The 20,558-nt window shown below is 43.2% G+C and overlaps 1 protein-coding gene across 3 annotated transcripts in view; it reads right to left on the minus strand.

The window, feature by feature from the left end:
* The window catches only part of LOC137341588 (proton myo-inositol cotransporter-like), a 112,654-nt gene that overhangs the window by 63,905 nt on the left and 28,191 nt on the right, over positions 1-20,558 (minus strand). For 2 of the 3 annotated variants that reach the window (XM_068004817.1, XM_068004816.1), the window contains exon 3: positions 11,231-11,439. The exons of the other annotated variant lie outside the window; for it this stretch is intronic. In XM_068004817.1, the coding sequence (XP_067860918.1) occupies positions 11,231-11,439 (209 nt within the window). The remainder of the gene's footprint in view (positions 1-11,230; positions 11,440-20,558) is intronic. 3 annotated transcript variants of the gene reach the window in all.

Raw genomic sequence — 20,558 nt, forward strand, 5'->3', positions numbered from 1 at the left:
CCCTGCGGCAATCCACTTGTGACCGGTCTCAACACAGAGCTGCCACCATTACCGACAACCCTCTATCAACCAATTCCCTGTACAACTCAGGATCTGCTCTCCAATCCCACAGAACTTTATCTTCTTTGGTAACCCATTGTGTGGTATCTTGTCAAAAGTTTTTTAAAAAGTCCAAATATACAATGTCTACCATGATACCTTCATCCATCAAACATGTAGCTTCCTCAAAGAATTGTTACAAAGATGGGTTTTGAGAATTTTTCTCAAAACCCGAGAACTGTATAAATGGTGAGGTTTATAAAGTAAATTCTGGAAAGTAGGGCTAAGGATGGCTCTACAAATTAAGAGGGGGAAATGCACAAAAGACCAGAGTTCAAGGACCGAAGGTTGCAAATAGGGGGCAAGGCCACAAAGGGATATGAGGAGGGGGTTTTTAAATTCGGTGCACTGGGGAGGGGATAGGGAGCTAATGTAGGCGTGGGTGAGTGGGATTTTAAGGGACAGGATTTGTGTAGTTGAGTCTTGGACAAGTTAGAGTTTATGGAGGATGAAAGAGGAGATGACAGTAAAGTGGTAGAGGGATTGATAGAAACAAGGAAGAGCGGGAGAGAACAAAAAAAAGCAGATTGGATGGGTGTGAGAAACGAGAGACATGTGGCATAACTAATGAAGGAAACACCATAAGGAAGAAAAAAGCTCCTTTAGTGGTCTGGAGGGTAAAGCCATCACTGGGCATAACAGTAAATCACACAGGCCACAGGGTGCAAGTCCTGTTACTGCTCTGTACTGGGTCAGCTGATTTCAGCCATGGTACTAGTGGCCCTCAGGCTATGAAGGAGAAAAAAAAATAAGCCACAAGAATTCCTGGTTTAGATAGAACTTCAGACGATAACGAGAGTGGGCTCAGCTGTAATGCTCCCTGTGGTCTATTAGCCTGCCAGCACTTACATGTGGGGAATGGCCACTTGGACTAGCCATTAGAGGGGTACTGGTGGAACCATACCCCAACATGTGTCAGTCTCTTCAGGAGGTGTTGGAGGAGGAGGGGGGAGGAGTCACGAAAAAATTTTAAAAATCAAAACTGCACAATAGAGAAACAATGGAAAGTCTGGAGCAGGTTATAAATATTATATAATTTTATTTGTAAACATCCTTTAAGGACAAGGGATAAAAATGAATAAGATAAAAGTACAGAAATAATTTCATGATTTCTATAATTTGTGCCCCCAAAGATGTTGAGTGGTCATGTTCCCCACTGGGGGAACAGAGAAATTCTGACCTTACAGCACAACTGAAGTACTTGTATTCAAGAATGCACACATTGCTTATATTTGAAAATACAATGATGGGGTGGAACTTTCATTAAAAACATTCATGTAGAGCTAGATAATAGCAAATGCACTAAAAGATACGAAATTATCAAAGCTGCACAGTTCTGAATGGAAAAAGCATCAGAATTTTGACAACAGCACAAGAGAGTTGGCAAATGTAAAATATCAATGTTCCACAAGTACAATCCTATTTACACGTCATTCTCTTGTAAAGGTCACCTTGAGATTCACTTGCAATTTTTCTCACAATATGAAAAGATGTTCAATGCCATGTTTACATCTGCAAAAAAAAAGCTGTATTGTGAAGAAAGCAATAAGATAGTAGTCCCAATCCATTAGTACCAGCAAAAAGTCATTCTCTGGCACAGAAGTATCAATAAAGGATGTCTGGAAAACTGAAATAAGCTGCTGTAGGGAATGAGAGAAAATAACTTCATAACAAGCAACTGCCTTTCCTGTAACATCACAAGGCCAATATCTACATAACCTGAACACCAAAAAACAAACTTAGATAGATATTTAGCTGTGGATTTTACTGAGTTCATTCCAATGCAATTCTAATACCACAATGCTTTTCTTGTTCAAACTGGTAAATGTTTGAACTTCCCGAAAGCTGATCGTTGTGTGTGCTTTACCTACTTGGTTACTGCTTATTGATTATCTGCTAAAATGGTGTTTAACGCAGATGAAAATGCAAGACTTCAACATGGAAACACCAGCAACATTGTATAGAGAAAAGAGTTGTCATCATGGTCAGTTCGACCAACTGGAATAACCACTACAGGGCAGCATGCTGCTTGCCCTTTGCCATGTTCTGGATGGAGAGCAGGGGTGGGATGTCATGTCTTGCTGAACGAGTCAACATCCTCAGCAACCATGCTGATGAAGTCAAAGTTCTGCTCCCAAATACTGGACAAAAACACAGAAGCTGCAGTAAGATGTCTGTGCCTGATAAATTCATTCCAGAATTCCAAACTTTGGTGAAAGAGAAAGACCGCGCAGTTTCACACTGATTGGCAGTAGCTGTTGGTTACATAAATATACACATGAAGTACATTTATCTGTATCGTGTGTTAATTGTTTTCTATTAAAATTGATGCATGTGGCTAAAATGGTGTCGCCATAGACTGCCTTAGAATTAGGAGTTAACTGTCACTGCCGAATGTCGAGTCACATGATAGCATGACTTATGGGTTGTAACAATGAAACTCCTTATGCGAATTGGATACTGTAACTTCACACACATCCCCACATAGGTTTCCCCTATCTTCTGAAAAACAGACTGATGATCACTGTAGTGAGCTGTTGTGAGCCAGGAAGCTAGTTTACTTTATACAATGTACAGCACTGAACAGAACACCATAGAATCATAGAAGTTTACAACATGGAAACAGGCCCTTCGGCCCAACATGTCCATGTCGCCTGTTTTTTTTGCCAATTACCTTAAATCTGTGTCCTCTGATTACTGACCCTACTGTCACAGGAAACAGTTTCTCCTTTGATTTTGATCGCCTCTATCAAATCTCCTCTTAACATTCTCTGTTCCAAGGAGAACAACCCCAGCTTCTCCAGTCTCTCTACATAACTGAAGTCCCTCATCCCTAGCACCATTATAGTAAATCTCCTCTGCACCCTCTCTAAGGCCTTGACATCCTTCCTAAAGTGCGGTGCCCAGAATTGAACACAATACTCCAGCTGAGGCCTAACCAGTGATTTATAAAGGTTACCACAGCTTCCATGCTTTTGTATTCTATGCCTCTATTAGTAAAGCCAAGGATCCCGTATGCCTTCTCAACTTGTCCTGCCACCTTCAAAGATTTGTCTAAGTACACCGCCCCCAGTCTCTCTGTTCCTGCACCCCCTTTTAAAATGCAGCATTCAGCATTTAGTTTATATTGCCTCTCCTCATTCTTGCTATCAAAATGCATCACTTCACACTTCTCTGTGCTAAATTTCATCTGCCATGCGCCTGCTCATTTCACCAGTCTGTCGATGTCCTCCTGAAGTCTGTTACTATCCTCCTCATTGTTTACTACATTTCCGAGTTTCGTGTCATCTGCAAACTTTGAAATTATTCCCAAATTCAGATCATTAATATATATCAAACAGCAGTGGTCCTAATACTGACCCCTGGGGAACACCACTGTATACTTCCCTCCAGTCTGAAAAACAACCGTTCACCACTACTCTCTGCTTTCCGTCCCTTAGCCAATTCTGTATCCACGCTGCCACTGTCCCTTTAATCCCATGGGCTCTAATTCTGTTAACAAATCTATTATGTGGAACCTTATCAAATGCCCTTTGAAAGTCCATATACACAACATCAACCGCACGACCCTCATCAACCCTCTCCGTTACTTCATCTTCATACTTTACACTTGTAAAAAAAAGAATACTTCAACACATCAGACAAATGAATCTTCAGTGAAATTCAAACTAATTGCTATTGCTCCTTGCAGCAAGAAAAATAAATTATGCAAACTTAGCCTCAGCTTCACTTTTACAAGTCAGTAACCACAGTGATTCTTGCAGACTATCCTGTGTGCTTCTTTGGTTCCTTTCTTAGCTGGGAAGGAAGTCAAAACATTGATCTCTGACATTCCCCCAACTCACCATACCCTGAGATTGGCCATTTAAGGTGCCAATCAAACTCTACTGCCTTCTGAGGTGTGAGCTTCCCCAGCAGCACTCCCTGCTGAGTCACATGAACTAATTCATACCAGCATATTGCCCAATCTCCTCTCTGGCATGTGTTAACAAATCACATAGTTTCAACCTGATGCAATAGGTGAGAAAAACTATCCTGGATAGACACTTCAACTGGGTCTAATTCCTTATGTGATGAATTCTAATCTGCATCTCAGACACTGTACATTATGAATTTAATCTCTGTTGAGTTGAATTTAACTTAACTTATTCACAATATCTTAATACAAAATTACCCAAAATTCCACCCATGTTAAATAATCAAAAAGAATCCCAAAACGTGACAGTACACAAAGTACATGCACACACACACAATCTATGAGTTGCCCCAATTATCCGCAATCATTCTCACCTGGATGACAGAGCTACATAGCTTTCCTCTGGTCCTATGGTTCTGGGATTGCACAGCCCCATCTACCGCATGCTGGTTTTGGTGTTCAACATACAGGTAGCCCCTAGTTGCAGTCCAATATTTGTCAAAAGTGCAATGAGTTGATCTGCAATTTTCTGAGCACAGTACATTTACATAATTATCATAAGGTACTTGCACAGGCAGTTAGCCTATTGTAGCAGGGCCCCACAGGTGTGGAAAATCATATGCCAGTTATCTGTCTGCTGCATCAAGTCGGCAGAGCAGTTTCCATCAATCAATGTCTGGTAGGTGTACCGAAGGATTCAGATATAATTGGTGGCATAATGGCAGGTGTGGCTCAGGTGCCTACTCTCTCTGCCATGCCTTCTTTCATCTGTTTCACTGCAACTGAAAAATACTATAATTGGGAAGCTTCTAAATCAACCCCCGCCTATCATGAATTTGACCGTGACTTGTAGACTACCAAAGGACACTGCAGTTTGCACTTAGTTTTGTGGCTCCGCAGGTACCTGTGAAAGTTGTTATTGGAAGAGATCATTTTAAAAACGCCCTAGTTTTTCACCCATTCAGCTTCCCACAGCACTGCTTCCAAACTCAAGTGGTACATGGGTCGGGGTGGAAAAAGATGAAGGGGCGAGGTCAAACTTCTATCCCTCCACTGCATTACCATGTACATTCATATTACAACAGATTATACCACATGCCTCTATATAACATTCCACAAAAATTGATCCTCTTGTCAAAAGCTACTTGTTGAAATATATTCAAGCTATTTTGAAACTGTTCTTCTGTAGAGTAGATACCATACATATAAGCTCAGTGAAAAGCTAAGTGCACAGAATGGGTTAAAAAGAAGCTCGATCAAGATGACTGAGAAAAAAAAAGTATTTAATGTTGGAGTAAGCTGAAACTTATATAACAATAAAAGTCAAAACTTGCCCTCCCCCCACAACGTGAAGCAGTTAAACTGGTCGGCTCCAAAACCAAAACAAGGTTGGTCTGACCTGCAGTATTTGGAGGAAATTTCTGCTCATCCAAGACTAGATGTTGGACAAGTAGTCTTGGCTGTTTTACAGATCGAGAAACAGTAGACAAATATATATTCACTGTGTTACGTGGTTTACTGTTCATTTATTGATCTTTTTAAATAAACCTAATTGTCTTATTTTGTCTAAACCAGTAGAGTGGCATCAGGTTCCAATGCCACAAAACAACCAACCAATTCCTTGGAGGCCTTGGAAGAGGGACCAGCAGTTGGAGCGTTCCCTCCCCTTGAACTTGTGCATCCTTGATCTGTGAATGATTATCTTTGCCAGATCCAGGAACAGACCACGCAGGATGTCCTCCGACCTGCTCACCCCCCTGCGCACTGGGTAACCAAGGATGAACAGCTTAGGGGAAAAGAGCAATCAAATTTTTAGGAGCAGCCTCTTCAGGAGGTGAAATAGGGGCTACACCCTCTGGCATCCTCTCCACAAAATACACATGTGGCCTGAGTTTTTTTTTAATCATTCATGGGATGTGGACGTCGCTGGCGAGGCCAGCATTTCTTGCCCATCCCTAATTGCCCTCGAGAAGGTGGTGGTGAGCCGCCTTCTTGAACCGCTGCAGTCTGTGTGGTGAAGGTTCTCCCACAGTGCTGTTAGGAAGGGAGTTCCAGGATTTTGACCCAGCGACGATGAAGGAACGGCGATATATTTCCAAGTCCGATGGTGTGTGATTTGGAGGGGAATGTGCAGGTGGTGTTGTTCCCATGTACCAGCTGCACTTGTCCTTCTAGGTGGTAGAGGTCGCAGGTTTGGGAGGTGCTGTCGAAGTAGCCTTGGCGAGTTGCTGCAGTGCATCCTGTGGATGGTACACACTGCAGCCACAGTGCGCCGGTGGTGAAGGGAGTGAATGTTTAGGGTGGTGGATGGGATGCTAATCAAGCGGGCTGCTTTGTCCTGGATGGCGTCAAGCTTCCTCACTGCCCTGAGGAACTCCTGCAGCAATGCGCTGGGGCTGAGATGATTGGCCTCCAACAACCACTACCATCTTTCTTTGTGCTAGGTATGACTCCAGCCACTGGAGAGTTTTCCCCCCGATTCTCATTGACTTCAATTTTACTAAGGCTCCTTGGTGCCACACTCGGTCAAATGCTGCCTTGATGTCAAGGGCAGTCACTCTCACTTCACCTCTGGAATTCAGCTCTTTTGTCCATGTTTGGACCAAGGCTGTAATGAGGTCTGGAGCCGAGTGCTCCTGGCGGAACCCAAACTGAGCATCGGTGAACAGGTTATTGGTGAGTAAGTGCCGCTTGATAACACTGTCGATGACACCTTCCATCACTTTGCTGATGATTGAGAGTGGACTGATGAGGAGGTAATTGGCTGGATTGGATTTGTCCTGCTTTTTGTGAAGTGTTTGTGAATTGACTTCAAAACCTATTTGAAGCAGCTGCATCATGCAACGCTGTCCAACCCAAGTTCCCAGTGGTGCCGGGTAGATTCTTGAATACAGCGCTTTCCACTGGGGACGGTCAATCCTGTTGATTTGCAAAAAGTTATGTCAGAGCATCTGGCCGGAAGGCGAGGGTGAGAAAATGGAGAGTGTGAAGCAGTAATATGTACAGGAAATCTCTCCTTGCAGAGTGGATCGGCACGGAGGGAATTTCTGAGAGAAACCTAATTGTTCCTTCAAAGCCTGTATCTTGATCTGTTAAGAGTCGGCCTTTCGAAGAGAATCACATGGTGGCACAAAACATTCCATGAGTCAGTGTATAGAGGAAGGGCTTTCTGTTACAATCCCTGGGTGTCATCATCACATACCTAGATATTGGGCAAGAAAAAGTGTAAATAGGGATGCGAGATCTGCTTACAGGAGTGACTGGTGACACTCAACCCCACAAAATATCGAGCATAGTGTGCAGATGTACTCTGGATCTTAGTAAATAGACTCACTTATGGGGTTGGTCTTTGGTGCAGATCACAAGAAATATTTAGTAAAGCCCTAAAAATCTAACAGAATCTTCTTCATGCAAACCTATTTTATGCTAAGACACTGATTTGAACTGACAGACTCGAACTATGCAATTTGAAATGCTGGAAGTCAAGGACTCTTGGGAAACCTTCATGTTTCATCACCATGACAACTACAACAGCAGAATTAAATCCATCTATCTGAAAACAGAACACTGGTTCAATGTTTGGCTGTTAGAGGACTTTCTTTTGTCTTCAATAGCTAGTGCTACAGTACTACACTATTTAAGTAGAACAAATGATTAAAGGCTACAAAAAATAATTTCACAAAAGGACGCTGATTTGTTATCGCGGTATTACTACCATCGTAAAGAAAAAAATGGATAAGTTGGATTCTGACACAATGTGTGCAGCTGGCATTATGCAACAGTGATCTTGTTCGGCTGTGGTTATTATAAGCTTAAGTCAGTGCCACTGTTTTTCTAGAAATTGAGCTATGGTTAAACTGATGAGAAACATTACTTTTACTCCATTCAACCTTAGCAACCAGTACTATCAGGTTTTGGCAATTTAGTGTACTGGCATATTACACTTCCAGCAAGGTAGATCAAGAAACAGCGGCTTTCAGCAATGTAAAAGGTCACATTACAAAAATAAAGTTTGTGGCCGAAAATGTTAACAGCTGACCTTTATATAACAATGTAGTCCCAAATGAATGCAAATTTAGGATTTAGGTTGATTGATGTTTTGCTGGGGCTGTGCTCAGAATGAACAATCCATTTGTAGATTGACTAACAAAATAGATTTACATTGGCATCAAAAGATATGGCAACATAAACTGGTCAAATTCTTTTCAATTTGCTGCCTCATTAACACATCAGATTTATCAATATTGAGCATCCCAAGTTTGTAGGGTCTATTTTTAAAAAATATTATGGCATCCTCAACAAGTCCTGAAGTGGCACTCACAGAGATCGAGTGCTCGCTCACTAGAAGGCTCTGGAAGATGCCAGAAGAATGAGGTTTCTCGCCATAAAAAGGTGTACAGTCTGGAGATGTACTCTCGGCCTATCTTTAGACTGACTATTTCCCCTTGAAATTGAAAGCAGTTCCAGAACTTAACTAACATTTTTCTCCTTGTCAAATAACAGAATAGATACCATGTTCTGAATATTGGGAGGAAAGCTTAACAATGAACGAGGACATTACTACAACATAAAGCACAGAATGAGAAAAGGCCAATTAACCACCATGTACGGACCTAAAAATTCTGAGCTGGTCACCATCACAGCCCTCTAATGTCATAGGGGAGGCATTATGAAATAGATTAAAATTCACTGTAAACATTATTCTGTTCATTCACACATTATAATGGAAAAGAAATTAGCTTGATGTATTACAATTTGCCTCATCTCACTAGTGCATCAATCTGCCTTCCAGCAGATGATAGAAATACATGTGCGAGACTACAGTGTTCAGTTCACACAAGGGGTTTAATTATTGTTATGACTCAGGTTGCACCATCATACAAGTAGATGTTGGGCAGTAAAGGTATATTTCTGATTGTTGAGGAAATTTAGGCCTGACTAAGGGAGAGACCAGCTCAGAATTTTTAGGTCTGCACTAGATATTCCAACAGGGTAATAGAAAGTGAGATTTTAGAAGACATAGTAAGAAATTTTTGATACTATTAGATCTCTTTTTACATCATTTAAGAAAAAAAGTCACTTGGCAAGTCCTTTATCTACCGATCCTTCCCTCTACCTACCTGCATTCTCACTATATCCCTCCTTTTCTAGTCTCTACCTACCTATATCTTCTGTTGTGCTTTACTGCTTTGACGGTTTCACATTCTTCACCCCCAATTGTCTTTACTATGAATGCCCAATCCTGCTTGACTAGCAGCTTTCAAACTTCTGCGGTGATCCCCTACAAATAGTGATACTCCAGAGGACTCCTATCCTCACTGCTGAGAGACATCATCATTACAGAGACAATTTGTTTTTTAAAAAAATCATGCAACAGAAATGTGCGAGTAAAGTTTAATACTAAAAAAGGAAATGTGATGACCACCCGGGGGAACCTCCAAGGTAGTGTCATGGGCCCTAGTTTGAAAACCTAAGCTCTACATCTCCATTCTTCATAAGGTGGCTAGGCCCCTCCAAGTCTTCCTAGACTAGCACCACAACCGCTCTTCATCACTACCATACTGTTGCTTGACTGAACTTAGTCCATCCTTAACAGCACTCATTCACTGAGAACTTTTGAGAGTCTAGCAGCACCCTTTTCTGACCATGGAATAATCCCTGCTCCAATCCTATTCAGGCCTTCTCCCCAATCTCTTAATTATGGCGCTGGTGCCACTTCCTATCCTTATGCTGATCTAGAGAAAGACATTGGCTGCATTTCCCATTTCCACCCATCCCTGACCTTTACATGGTCCTCCTCCGATTTCTCCCTTTCCTTCGTCTCAGACAGTGGGCTGTTCACAAACTTATATTACAAGCCTGCAGATTTGTACACCTATTTGGATTGTTTCTTCCCACCCCAGACTTGTAAAGAATCAATCCCTTTCGCCCAGTTTCTTCATCTCACTTGCTCCAATAATTCCACTTTCTGTACCAGAGCATCTGAAAAGTCTTCTTTAGTAGCTTTCTCTCCATCTATGGTTGACAGGCCTGCTGACTATGTCTTCTGCATTTCCTGTGCCTCCACTCTCTCACCCTCTTCTATCTCATGATGACAGGGTCTCTCCTCTTCTCATCTTTCATGTCAATCTCTTATGCATTTACCAGATCGTCCACTATTTCTGACACCTACAACTTATTCAGGATGCTAAGCAGAGTATCTGAGATTTTGTCCTGGTAGATTTGTGTGACATTGAATTTGTGTGTATTATTAGAAAGAACTAAGACTCTCCTTGCATGTTTATTTATCTGATCCCATAGTTTTGGTCGTCTATGCTCAATTTTATCGTTGAAGTGCCTTTCAAAAGAAGTTTACAACCATTTGCTGGCACTCATTGTCTGGGCTTCGAAATGAAGAATGGTCACTTGAATAAAAAGGTACCAGAGCATTGCAGCAATTGTAGAACACTGAGTCACTGTCTTCTGGTTAAAGGAATGAAAAAGGGAAAATCCATTTTGCTTGTGCAACTATTGAATAATTTTTGTAAAAAACAAGTTCTATTCCAATACGAACATGTTTTAATAAAATGTACATCAGACCCCTTAATAAACTTGCTACAGACTATTTTACTCACATACAATAAACATATTTTGCTTGGTAGGACATAGGTCTTCAATCTCACTCTTTGGAGATTTAGAAAATGACAATAATTCTGGTTGGGTATGCTTCACATCGATGAAGCAGTAGGTTAAAGTAAAAAAAATTAAACTGTAGACAACCAAGGTAGGAACTCAAATAAGCAAAGTTTTGTGCTGGTGCACTTCACTATTGAAATGACACCTGCAGAAAGTGCATTGTTACCACTGACAAAATGTATGGAACAAAAATTATAACAAATAGAATCTGAAGAGTTGCTTTTTTAAAACTAAAGCTGAAAGGTTTCTTCACATATACTTTCCACAGTTATTTCAATCCAGTGTTCTATTTAGGCGATCCGCTAGTTTTTGTGTGTGCCTGATGAAAGTCCAGATATACAAAATGTTCTTATTTCATCAGTGAGCTGTGCAGGATAACTTACAGTACAAAACTGAGCCGATACTTGAAGTGAATTTACTCCAGACTGAAACTAAACCAAATAAATGCAATGCGTCAGACTCCCTCCCTTCTCGAAAAAGCCAAGCAGGAAATAATTACATATTCATATATTTTTATTTACAGAGTATTCACAAGCTTACCTCCTCCTACTTCTCTCTCTTCTTCCTCAATGCTATTTTTGATGGACTCATACTCATCATCAATATTTTGGGTTCCACGAATCCGACTCAGGGTTCTGCGTGCTTTCTGCATCTTGCCTTTTTGCATTAGCCATCTTGGACTTTCCGGAAGGAAAAGGAATCCCACAAACTGGACAAAGGCTGGAACAGCTGAAAGACCAAGCATGTATCTGGAACAGCAATTACAATATTAAGGGTAAATGAATTTGCTAATATATCAGCGCTTTGAAAGCTATTTCACATCCAAAAGAACAATTATAATTGAGCCATAAAATTTACTCCAAGGTAGCGCACGAAGCAAATTAAGCAGATAATGCAAAACGTTGATCCAACAGCTTCTGATACTACTTTTGTAGCAATGTTCATTTAACTAAAACCTTCAACGTAGTAATACATAACAATTTAGAGGCGAGAACTGACCCGGAACAGCAAGAGGTGACTGAAAGCATGGTCAAAGATGTTGAAACTTTTTTGATGGGGAGAAAACAAGGTGTATGGGTTTAGGTAAACATTTCCAGAGTGCAGCGTCAAACAGAAAAAAACTCTCTTACCAGAGATAGAGGAGAGAAAATGCAAAGGAGAGGGGGAGAGGAAGTAAAAGAAGGAATGCAAGGTGAGGTTAAGGGTGGAAGTGAAAATAGATGGCCTTAGTAAAGGAAAGGGTATGGGGCTCGTAGCTTAGTTCAGGCTCTTGGTGCAGGAGCCAAACTTTAAAGGTAAATTGGAATTTATGTAGGATGGAGCTTCGATGGCTCGAAAAGATAGAATTGGAAAAGTGGAGCCTGAAGGAGAAGAGCAGAGGGAGCAGGTTTGGAAGAGGTTGCAATGAAGGCATTGATGGTTTTGCGAACAAGGATTTTGAATTATAATGCACTGGGGATGAGAAGCCAGCTAAGGACAGCAAACACAGGTGATCAGAGTGGGAGTTAGTGCAGGAGTGAACAAGATGGGGTTTGTGTCGATTGCAGCCTCAGGAGACTGGTGAGGAGCCTGTTAATGAAGTAAGGTTTAGGAGCAGCAGCACAGCCAGAAGGCAGAAACTGGCAGTATCAGTGAAGGTAAGGGTTTGAGAATTGTAGCTCAACTCGGTTAAAAATACAACACCAACTTAGTGCACTAATCAGGTCAGGCTGAGCAAGAAGCAAGGGAGGTAAAAGAAACTGACTGGAATGGATTTTTTTGGCAGGAGCCAGACAAATTAACTTGGAGAAATTTCTGGCTCATCCGTGATATGATCTAACAGCAGTGGTAGTGTGGAGTCAAGGTGGAATTGGGTACAGTCACCGCTTATAGGGAAGTTGGCTCAACACCCAAGGATAATGCCACTGAGGGGCAGCATATTGAAAAGAAACACGAGGGACCCAGGATAGAACTTCAAGGGACACCCATTGTGACTATGTAGAGCTGGAAATGCCATTGAAAATGATGTGCTGGCTGCAATGGGACAGGTAGGATTGGACTCAAACGAGGGCAGTGCTATAGAGGTGGACCATGGAGGAGGGAGTGGTTGATTGTATCGAATCTCACAAAGAGGTCAAGAAGCCACAATCACTCTGACCAAGGCAAACAGTGCTGCAAGCAGGATGGAAGCTAGATTAAAGGGAATGAAGGGATTAAAGGGAATAATGGAATGAAGGGAATTTAGTTAGAGAAGACAGAGAATGTGGGTAGGCAAGTGACTGCTGCAGTTTTGAAGACAAGGATGAAAGCCTGAGGAAGGGGTACTGTTGACATGGGCCAAGTGGGGGGACGGGGACAGTCTCACTCTTAAAGAAAGAAGAAAAATCTATCAGCTCCTTAGAGCTGGAGGAGAGGATGCAGCAGGAGAGAATTGGGATTGAGAGTCTCTGGAGGAATTGGAGGGGATGGGGTAGAACAGGCAATTTATCAAAAATTGTTCTTGCCCTTCAGGATAACCCTGAAGTATACTAATTAATAGGAACAGCTCAATGAACTAAACCAGTGAATAGCAAGAAAATGTTTACCGCACTATAGAGGAAAACAAGACATGTGTGCCGACAACTGAAGTAGGCCCTCAGTTTTCCTCAAAGTAAAGCTGAGGTACAAGGATGTGAGCATGTGGCGAGAGCGGGGAAGGAAAGAAAAACAAAAACCAGAATATGTGAACCTGCACCAACGGTGCTAATGAAAAAGCTTCACTACAAAATGTATTTTTGTTCTGTTCCCAACTTCTCCTCCTCCCAACAATTTTCTTCCCACCTCACCTGAGCGCACTGACACATACTGGAATACAGCACTGTGGGTGTTTGATATCCCCTAGTACTTCACCCAAGTGTACATACTTTATGCATAAGCTTGCATAATGAGCAATGACAGGCTAATCAATATGGCTAAGCCCTATCTTGACCTCACCCGATATACCCTATCTTTACAGCAGAAGTCGCATGCTCAGACTGCTTTTTACATGTACTACATCCAATTTAGTATCATGCCTTTGCTGCTCACAGTGCAGTCTCCTTTATATTCAGGAGCAAAAGACTGGGTGACTGTTTTGCTGAACAGCTCCTGTCCGCAAGCATCCTGACATCCCTTGGCTTGCCACAACAACTTCCCCTCCCATTCCAATCTTGCCATCTTTGGCCTCCATGCAAGCTTCATGAAAAATCTCACCTTCCTCTTGGACACACTGTTCTAAACATTGATTTAAGCAACTTCAGACTTCAGATATCTTCCCCCACATTTCTGTCAGTTTCTGCCGTTCACATTCCACTTTACCCTCTTCCACTTTGTTGGACCTTTGTGTACATCTTTCAATACTGGCTTAAAAAAATATCTGGCAGGTTTACATTGCAGCTGCTCAAGATGCATACTAAATGGTACAATTTCAAAGAGAGTGCAGGAACAGAGAGACCTGGGGGTGTATGCACAAATCCTTGAAGGTGACAGGACAAATTGAGAAGGCTGTTAAAAAGCATACGGGATCCTTGGCTTCATAAATAGAGACATAGAGTACAAAAGCAAGGAAGTTACGCTAAACCTTTATAAAACTCTGATTAGGTCCCAGCTGGAGTATTGTGTTCAATTCTGGGCACCGCACTTTAGGAAGGATGTCAAGGCCTTGAGAGGCTGCAGAGGAGATTTACTGGAATGGAACCAGGGAGGATGGACGTTAGTTACGTGGAGAGGCTGGGGTTGTTCTCCTTAGATCAGAGAAGGTTAAGAGGAAATTTGATAGAGGTGTTCAAAATCATGAAGGGTTTTGATAGAGTAAATAAAGAGAAACTGTTTCCAGTAGCAGAAGGTAACCACTGACTACACTTACATTGGGCTGTGAAGAACTTTGGTTGTTGTGATATTGTGAAAGGTGTGAAATAAATGCAAGTTTATTCTTTCTTTTACCAGGCTTTTTGTAGCTGTTTGTCAGTTTTACAGGTTGGCATGTATGAAGTTATACCATAGACAAAAAAGTAAAATAAACTTGGCAATTTTCCCCCAGAAAAAAGTGCACAAATTGCACTTTATGATACTATGATCAACATAATACATCATTTGAGGTGCTAATTTAAAAAGAAAGTGATTTTCTAAATTGACTGTGATAGCTTATTTTCTAAATAGAACCTTCTGAATTGAAAACTAGGGTATGCTGCAATAATTTGAAAAAGCTTCAGAAATGTCATGTCAATCACAGCTGCATTTCAAATCTCTACATATTTATTAAAGGGTGTGAACGATTTTGAAAATGTCACATGAATGTGACAAAACCTTTTCAAATATCACATCCCGGGTCTTTAGTTCTGGGGCCATTATGCGTTATGATTTCACAACAGTAAGAGTTTCTACTGGTTTTAGCATTAATATTTAATGTAACTCGCAGGAACTGAAATCCTGCTAAACTCTGAAAGCAAGATAGTCATAATAAACCTTAAATGATAATTTGTTACAACTAATATTTTCCTATTTATACCTTGCCATTTATATGAATTGACTAGAATTTGCAGTATCCTGTATACATTTCTTTTCAGTTTCAATACTAAATATTTAAGAATATAATATTGGGATCAACACATCAGTTACTTAAATACATAGTTCACTGCTGCCGTAACTGCTCTTTGGAGCATCGATAAATGACTTCGAAGAATCAGAGATCAGCAACTACAACTGGACAAGTAGGAACTGTCCTAAAGAGGAAAATTCTGCTGAGTACTGTTGTATTGTGGGACCATAGGAAATTTATAGATAGCTGATAACCAAAGAAGAATAAATAACCTCGAGGTCCCCATCATAGATGCCAATGCCTAGGCAATTTGGTTCACTCCTCATGACATTAAGATGGAGTTGAGTGCTGTGGACAACCCTGCTCTAATGCTGAAGATCAGTGCACCAGAACTAGGCACCACTCTCTTTCCTTTCCTCCCCCGATACCTGTCAAGCTGTTCCAGGGCAACCACGACACTGGCATTAACCAGATAGTGTGAAATATTGCCCAACTATGTCTCCTCCACAAAAAAAAAGAATAAATCTGCCAATTATATGTATTCTGGTAGTTAGATGTTCAGTGTAAATAGATAAAAATTGCTAAAACTAGTGAAAATATTTCCTTCTACATTGTATTGCTGCAAAACTAGTGATTTCTCATCCCATTACTATATATTCCCAGATATCTGGAGCTTACATAGAAGAATGTTGCAATGCTGACAGGAGAGTCATAATCTTACTTGAATGTTAACAGATATCTACTACAGGGCCTTATGGAAAAAGCAGTCATCGTGAGGGAGGATCATCATTGCTAGTAACACATGATTTTCACCTTAATGCCACATTGATTTTGCCCCCTTTATTTTATAGATGCTACCACAAGTGGATACGGCCAGGAAAGCTCACAGTGGGAGACAGAAGTTAACAGAGGCCATTTGAAGGCAGAATCACTGCTTGGACTCTTGTCCTTATCAGGACTGCTCAAGGCAGGGAAGTACACTGCAGCACCAATATTGGGAGCGAGAGTCATGGGGCTCGATTTTAAAACGAAAGTGCGGGTGCGGGTGTTGGGGGTGAAGAAAATCCGGATTTCCAGGAGCAGGCAGAAATCCCAGCTCCAACACGCCCAAGAATGCGCATCTGGGTGCGCGTGCTGTTGCCGAACCCGGAAGTCCTGCTGGCAATTAAAGCCGGCAGGATGATATTTAAAGCAGTAATTCAAGTACTTAATTAGATTTATGTATATTTCAAGTACTTTTAAGAGTGAAGGCAAGCGATTTCAACGCTGCCTCAGCGTATTACCTGTGCTGTGGGAAACATGCTGTGGGGAACAAGTCATGTTTCGGCCGGCAGCCATTTGGACATTTAAATCCCCGTTTGACAGATGGGGATAAAAGGTGAGCTATTGCAGCCGGGCACTCAGTTCTCTCAGACAAACTTTTGGCTGGGAGATCTTTGTGTTTAGACTGAAAATTCTTGGTTTCCACTCAGAATTGTTCTGTTTACACATATTTAACAACTTTTTGGACCCCCTCAAACTGACACTATCAGGATGGGGGAGCGCCATGGCTGCATTCATGAGTACATCCGAGGACAAGCAACATCACCATCCTTGCCAGGCACAGTGTGCACTTCCGCCACTTGTAGCTCGACAACAGCGCTGCGCCACAGGCACCTGCACAAGAGCACAGAGGGGAACAGCAGGGGGAGCGACGTCGCAGGAGGCACTGCCCTCGTCAGAGGGTCTACAGACCGAGGTTCAGCTTCCTGGACCTCTCTGAGGAGCAGTGCATATGGAGGCTGAGAGTGAGTCGCCAGGCGGTCGCAGACATCTGCAGCCTCCTTCATGCCGAGCTGCTCCCAGCTGGGCCTGGCGGCATCTCATTACTCGTCGCTGTTACAGTGACCACTGCCTCAACTTCTTTGCCTCCGGATCATTCCAGGGTGCCACCGGTGACATCGCCAGGGTCTCTCAGTTGTCTGCCCACAAATGCATAAGGCAGGTCATCGACGGTTTGTTTCGCAGAGCCTTGCAATACGTTAACTTCCCCATGGACGACCTCAGCCAGAAGGAGAGGGCAATGGGATTCCACTCTGTGGCTGGCTTCCCATGTGTACAGGGTGCAATCGAATGCACACATATAACAATCCGAGCACTTCCACACGAGCCAGGACCGTTCATCAACAGAAAGGGTTATCACTCCATCAATGCTCAGCTCGTTTGTGACCACCGCCAAAGATTTCTTCATGTGTGCACCAGATTCCCTGGCAGCTGCCACAATTCCTTCATTCTGAGGGAATTCAACATCCCCGGCCTCTTCCACGCACCCTTAAGGGCTGGCTCCTGGGGGACAAGGGATACTCCCTGCACGTGAGGCTCATAACACCTCTGAGGAACCCCATCAGCGAACAACAGCGTCGATACACGACAGCCACATCACCACCAGGTCTACAATTGAACATGCGAAAGGACTGCTCAAGATGTGATTTTGGTGCCTCTATTGTTCTGGGGGAGCACTTCAATACGCACCAGTGAGAGTGGGTCACATTATAGTAGTGTGTTGTGTCCTGCACAACAGAAAGGAGTACCAGTTGATGAGGCCCCATGCCCTCGTCCACATCGAGCAGGAGCAGGAGCAACCCAGGGGCACAGCAGCGGCTCACCTGGCTGCTCGTGAGGCCAGGGAGTCACTCACATGTGAACGGTTCTCATAAGATAAGAAAGTGAGAAGAGTCCAGTCCTCACACCACCTGGAAAGAGCAGCACAAACACCAGCCGCCACCCCCCCACCCCGCACAAAACAGTCCTGTAAATACACATAGACCCACTGTAAAGTCACCCATTGGGTGGCATCAAGTGTCGCCGTTCAAGGTGAAGCACATGAAAGGGCACTATCACAAAAGTCAGTCAAGAATGGGCAAGACATGGTAGTAGTGGTGAGAACGATAACGTTTAATGTGACTTTAACAGAAACCAAATATAAATGAAAAACATGGCAGTCTGTTAGACACCCTTGTGCATACCCTTCGTGGTCAAAAATCCTTAGCCTTTCCCTTCCTACCACTGGTGCACCCCTTGTGGCTGCAGCAGAGGTAGTGGCAGGTTGCTCGTGTTCATGGCCGGACTGCTTAGATGTTTTCGGCCTATGCCCTCTGGGTTTTGGAGCCCATGAGAGCCCCTCCAAAGACTGCTCCACCTGCACCTGTGCAGAGGCAGACTCGGCCACCTGGAGAGGAGGCAGCATTGTGGGTTCTGGTTGAGAGGGGAGCAATGGGTGAGGGGTGGGAGCGCTTTGAGTGGCGTCCCCACTTCCATGTCCCCTTTCGTCATCATCCCTCTCCTGGACCAGGCCCACATCACTCCTACCACCCTGCTGGAGAACAGTTTGGAGGACATGTATGATGCCTTGGAAGGCCAGTTGTAAAGTTTCTGCCTGCCTGTTTAAGGTGGCAGAGTGTTGTTCACCGTGAGTCCGAACGGCCGTTGTCAGGGCCTGAATGGACTCATTTGTGAGCCATGCTTGAAGCTCAACGGAGGCTAGCCTTCTCTCCATCGCAGACGTTCCCGCACTTACCTGCGACACTATCATCTCATCAGTTACGTGCGACACTATCTCAGGAGAGTTCCTCACATCCCTGTGACACTATCTCAGAGATTCCCTCCCATACCTGTGCCACCATCCCACTAATGCAGGCGTTGGACTCCTCCATCCTCAGTGCTATTGTGGAGTGTATGCATGGCACCTGTACTGCTGTCCCTCGATCATTCTCCTTTTAAAAGGATGGCCCCCGGGTTCAACATCTGCGTCCAGCTGAACAGAGCCTGGAAAGGAGTGGGCCCACCAACACGAACTCTCCACAGCTGCCCCTGCCACCAGTGTCTGGTTATGCTCACTTGTGCGTAGTGACTCATCAGGTGCCAACCCAATTAAATGACTACTAGGACCCAACGAGGTGTGAGTATCTGCGCTGGTGGATGGCTCACTATAATGTGCCCTTAGAGGCCGGGAGCTTCTCTGAGGAATTGAGCTCTCCTATCACTGCAGTCGTTGGAGGGCCTGGAAGAGAACAGAAGGCAATATTAAGCATCATCACAGATGTGTCATGTTGCGACGAGCATACTGAGGTGTTCAACATGCCAAGCATTGATAACATCAATTCATATTGTGTGTGATGAATGTTAAAGTTGTGTCACCAGACATTTGTGGGGTGCCAGTCTCGGCGTCCCCGACAGACAGGCACTCGAGGGTGCGGCTGAACTCCAGGGCCTCCTCCGCCTCTGTGAGGACCAGAGGTTGTGCAACATTGGGTTCAGCTTGGGCGGCAAGAATGCGGAAGTTTGGCACAATCACTTCAGTGTTATCAATGTTCATTTTAAAGTTCAAGTTCATCCACAACTTGTCAAACAAGCCATCATACAACAACTGGGTATAGTTACCATCTGCAGAAGATAATGGCCATATCACTGAATAATGTCACTGGAGCATATAAACAAGGAATAGGATAGGGCCAAGGATAGAACTTTAAGGCAATCCTGAAATGACCATGTGGGGATGGGAGATGTCATTGCAAGAGATGTGCTAAATATATGAGATAGATAAGAGTGGAACCGAACAAGGGTAGTGTCATGGAGTACAGGCGGTGGATGAGGTGCTTGGTCTGTTGGCCTGGAAAAAGGAAAGGGGAATAGGTTAAAAAAAAGGTGCATCCCTTCACAGAAGAGTACATACTTCTAAAGGGTTAATTGAGACAAACAGGAATAAAAAACACCAGCAACCGCATTTGATAAATAGCTGCCAGAAAGCATTAAGTCAGCACAACAGTTATTTGAATCTGGTCTTGATGGCTGACTCATCACTGTCGGTACCAGTAGAAAATCTATTGTGCGCTCTGGGGAAACATCTTGTTTACAAATCCTTTGTGATGGAATTTAAAACATTATTTTTAAGATCAACAAATTTAGGGTCGACACTCAATATCCTCTCAGGTTTACAGTTTCAAATCTCTCCCATAATCCACATCCGTTACGATCAGGAGCTTGCCTTTACTACCCATTATCTAGTCATACAATAGTATAACACAAGGAGTCGTAACAATAAACTCATTGGGCTCGATATTGCCAGGGCTGCGGGTTCGCGGCAGGATTCCGGCGAAATCAGTCTGCCCCGCGCGCGATCGCAGCCCAATTGGATCCACTTACCTGTTCTTCCGGATTCCCCACTGCTGAGCTGCGCGTCGGGCGGGCTGCGCATGCGCAGTAAGGTCTGTCAGCTGGAGGAGCTCTATTTAAAGGGGCAGTCCTCCACTGACAGATGCTGCAACAAATAGGAAAAAATACAACATGGAGCAGCCC

The sequence above is a fragment of the Heptranchias perlo genome, chromosome 24, assembly GCF_035084215.1.
Source record: "Heptranchias perlo isolate sHepPer1 chromosome 24, sHepPer1.hap1, whole genome shotgun sequence".
Classification (NCBI taxonomy): Eukaryota; Metazoa; Chordata; class Chondrichthyes; order Hexanchiformes; family Hexanchidae; genus Heptranchias; species Heptranchias perlo.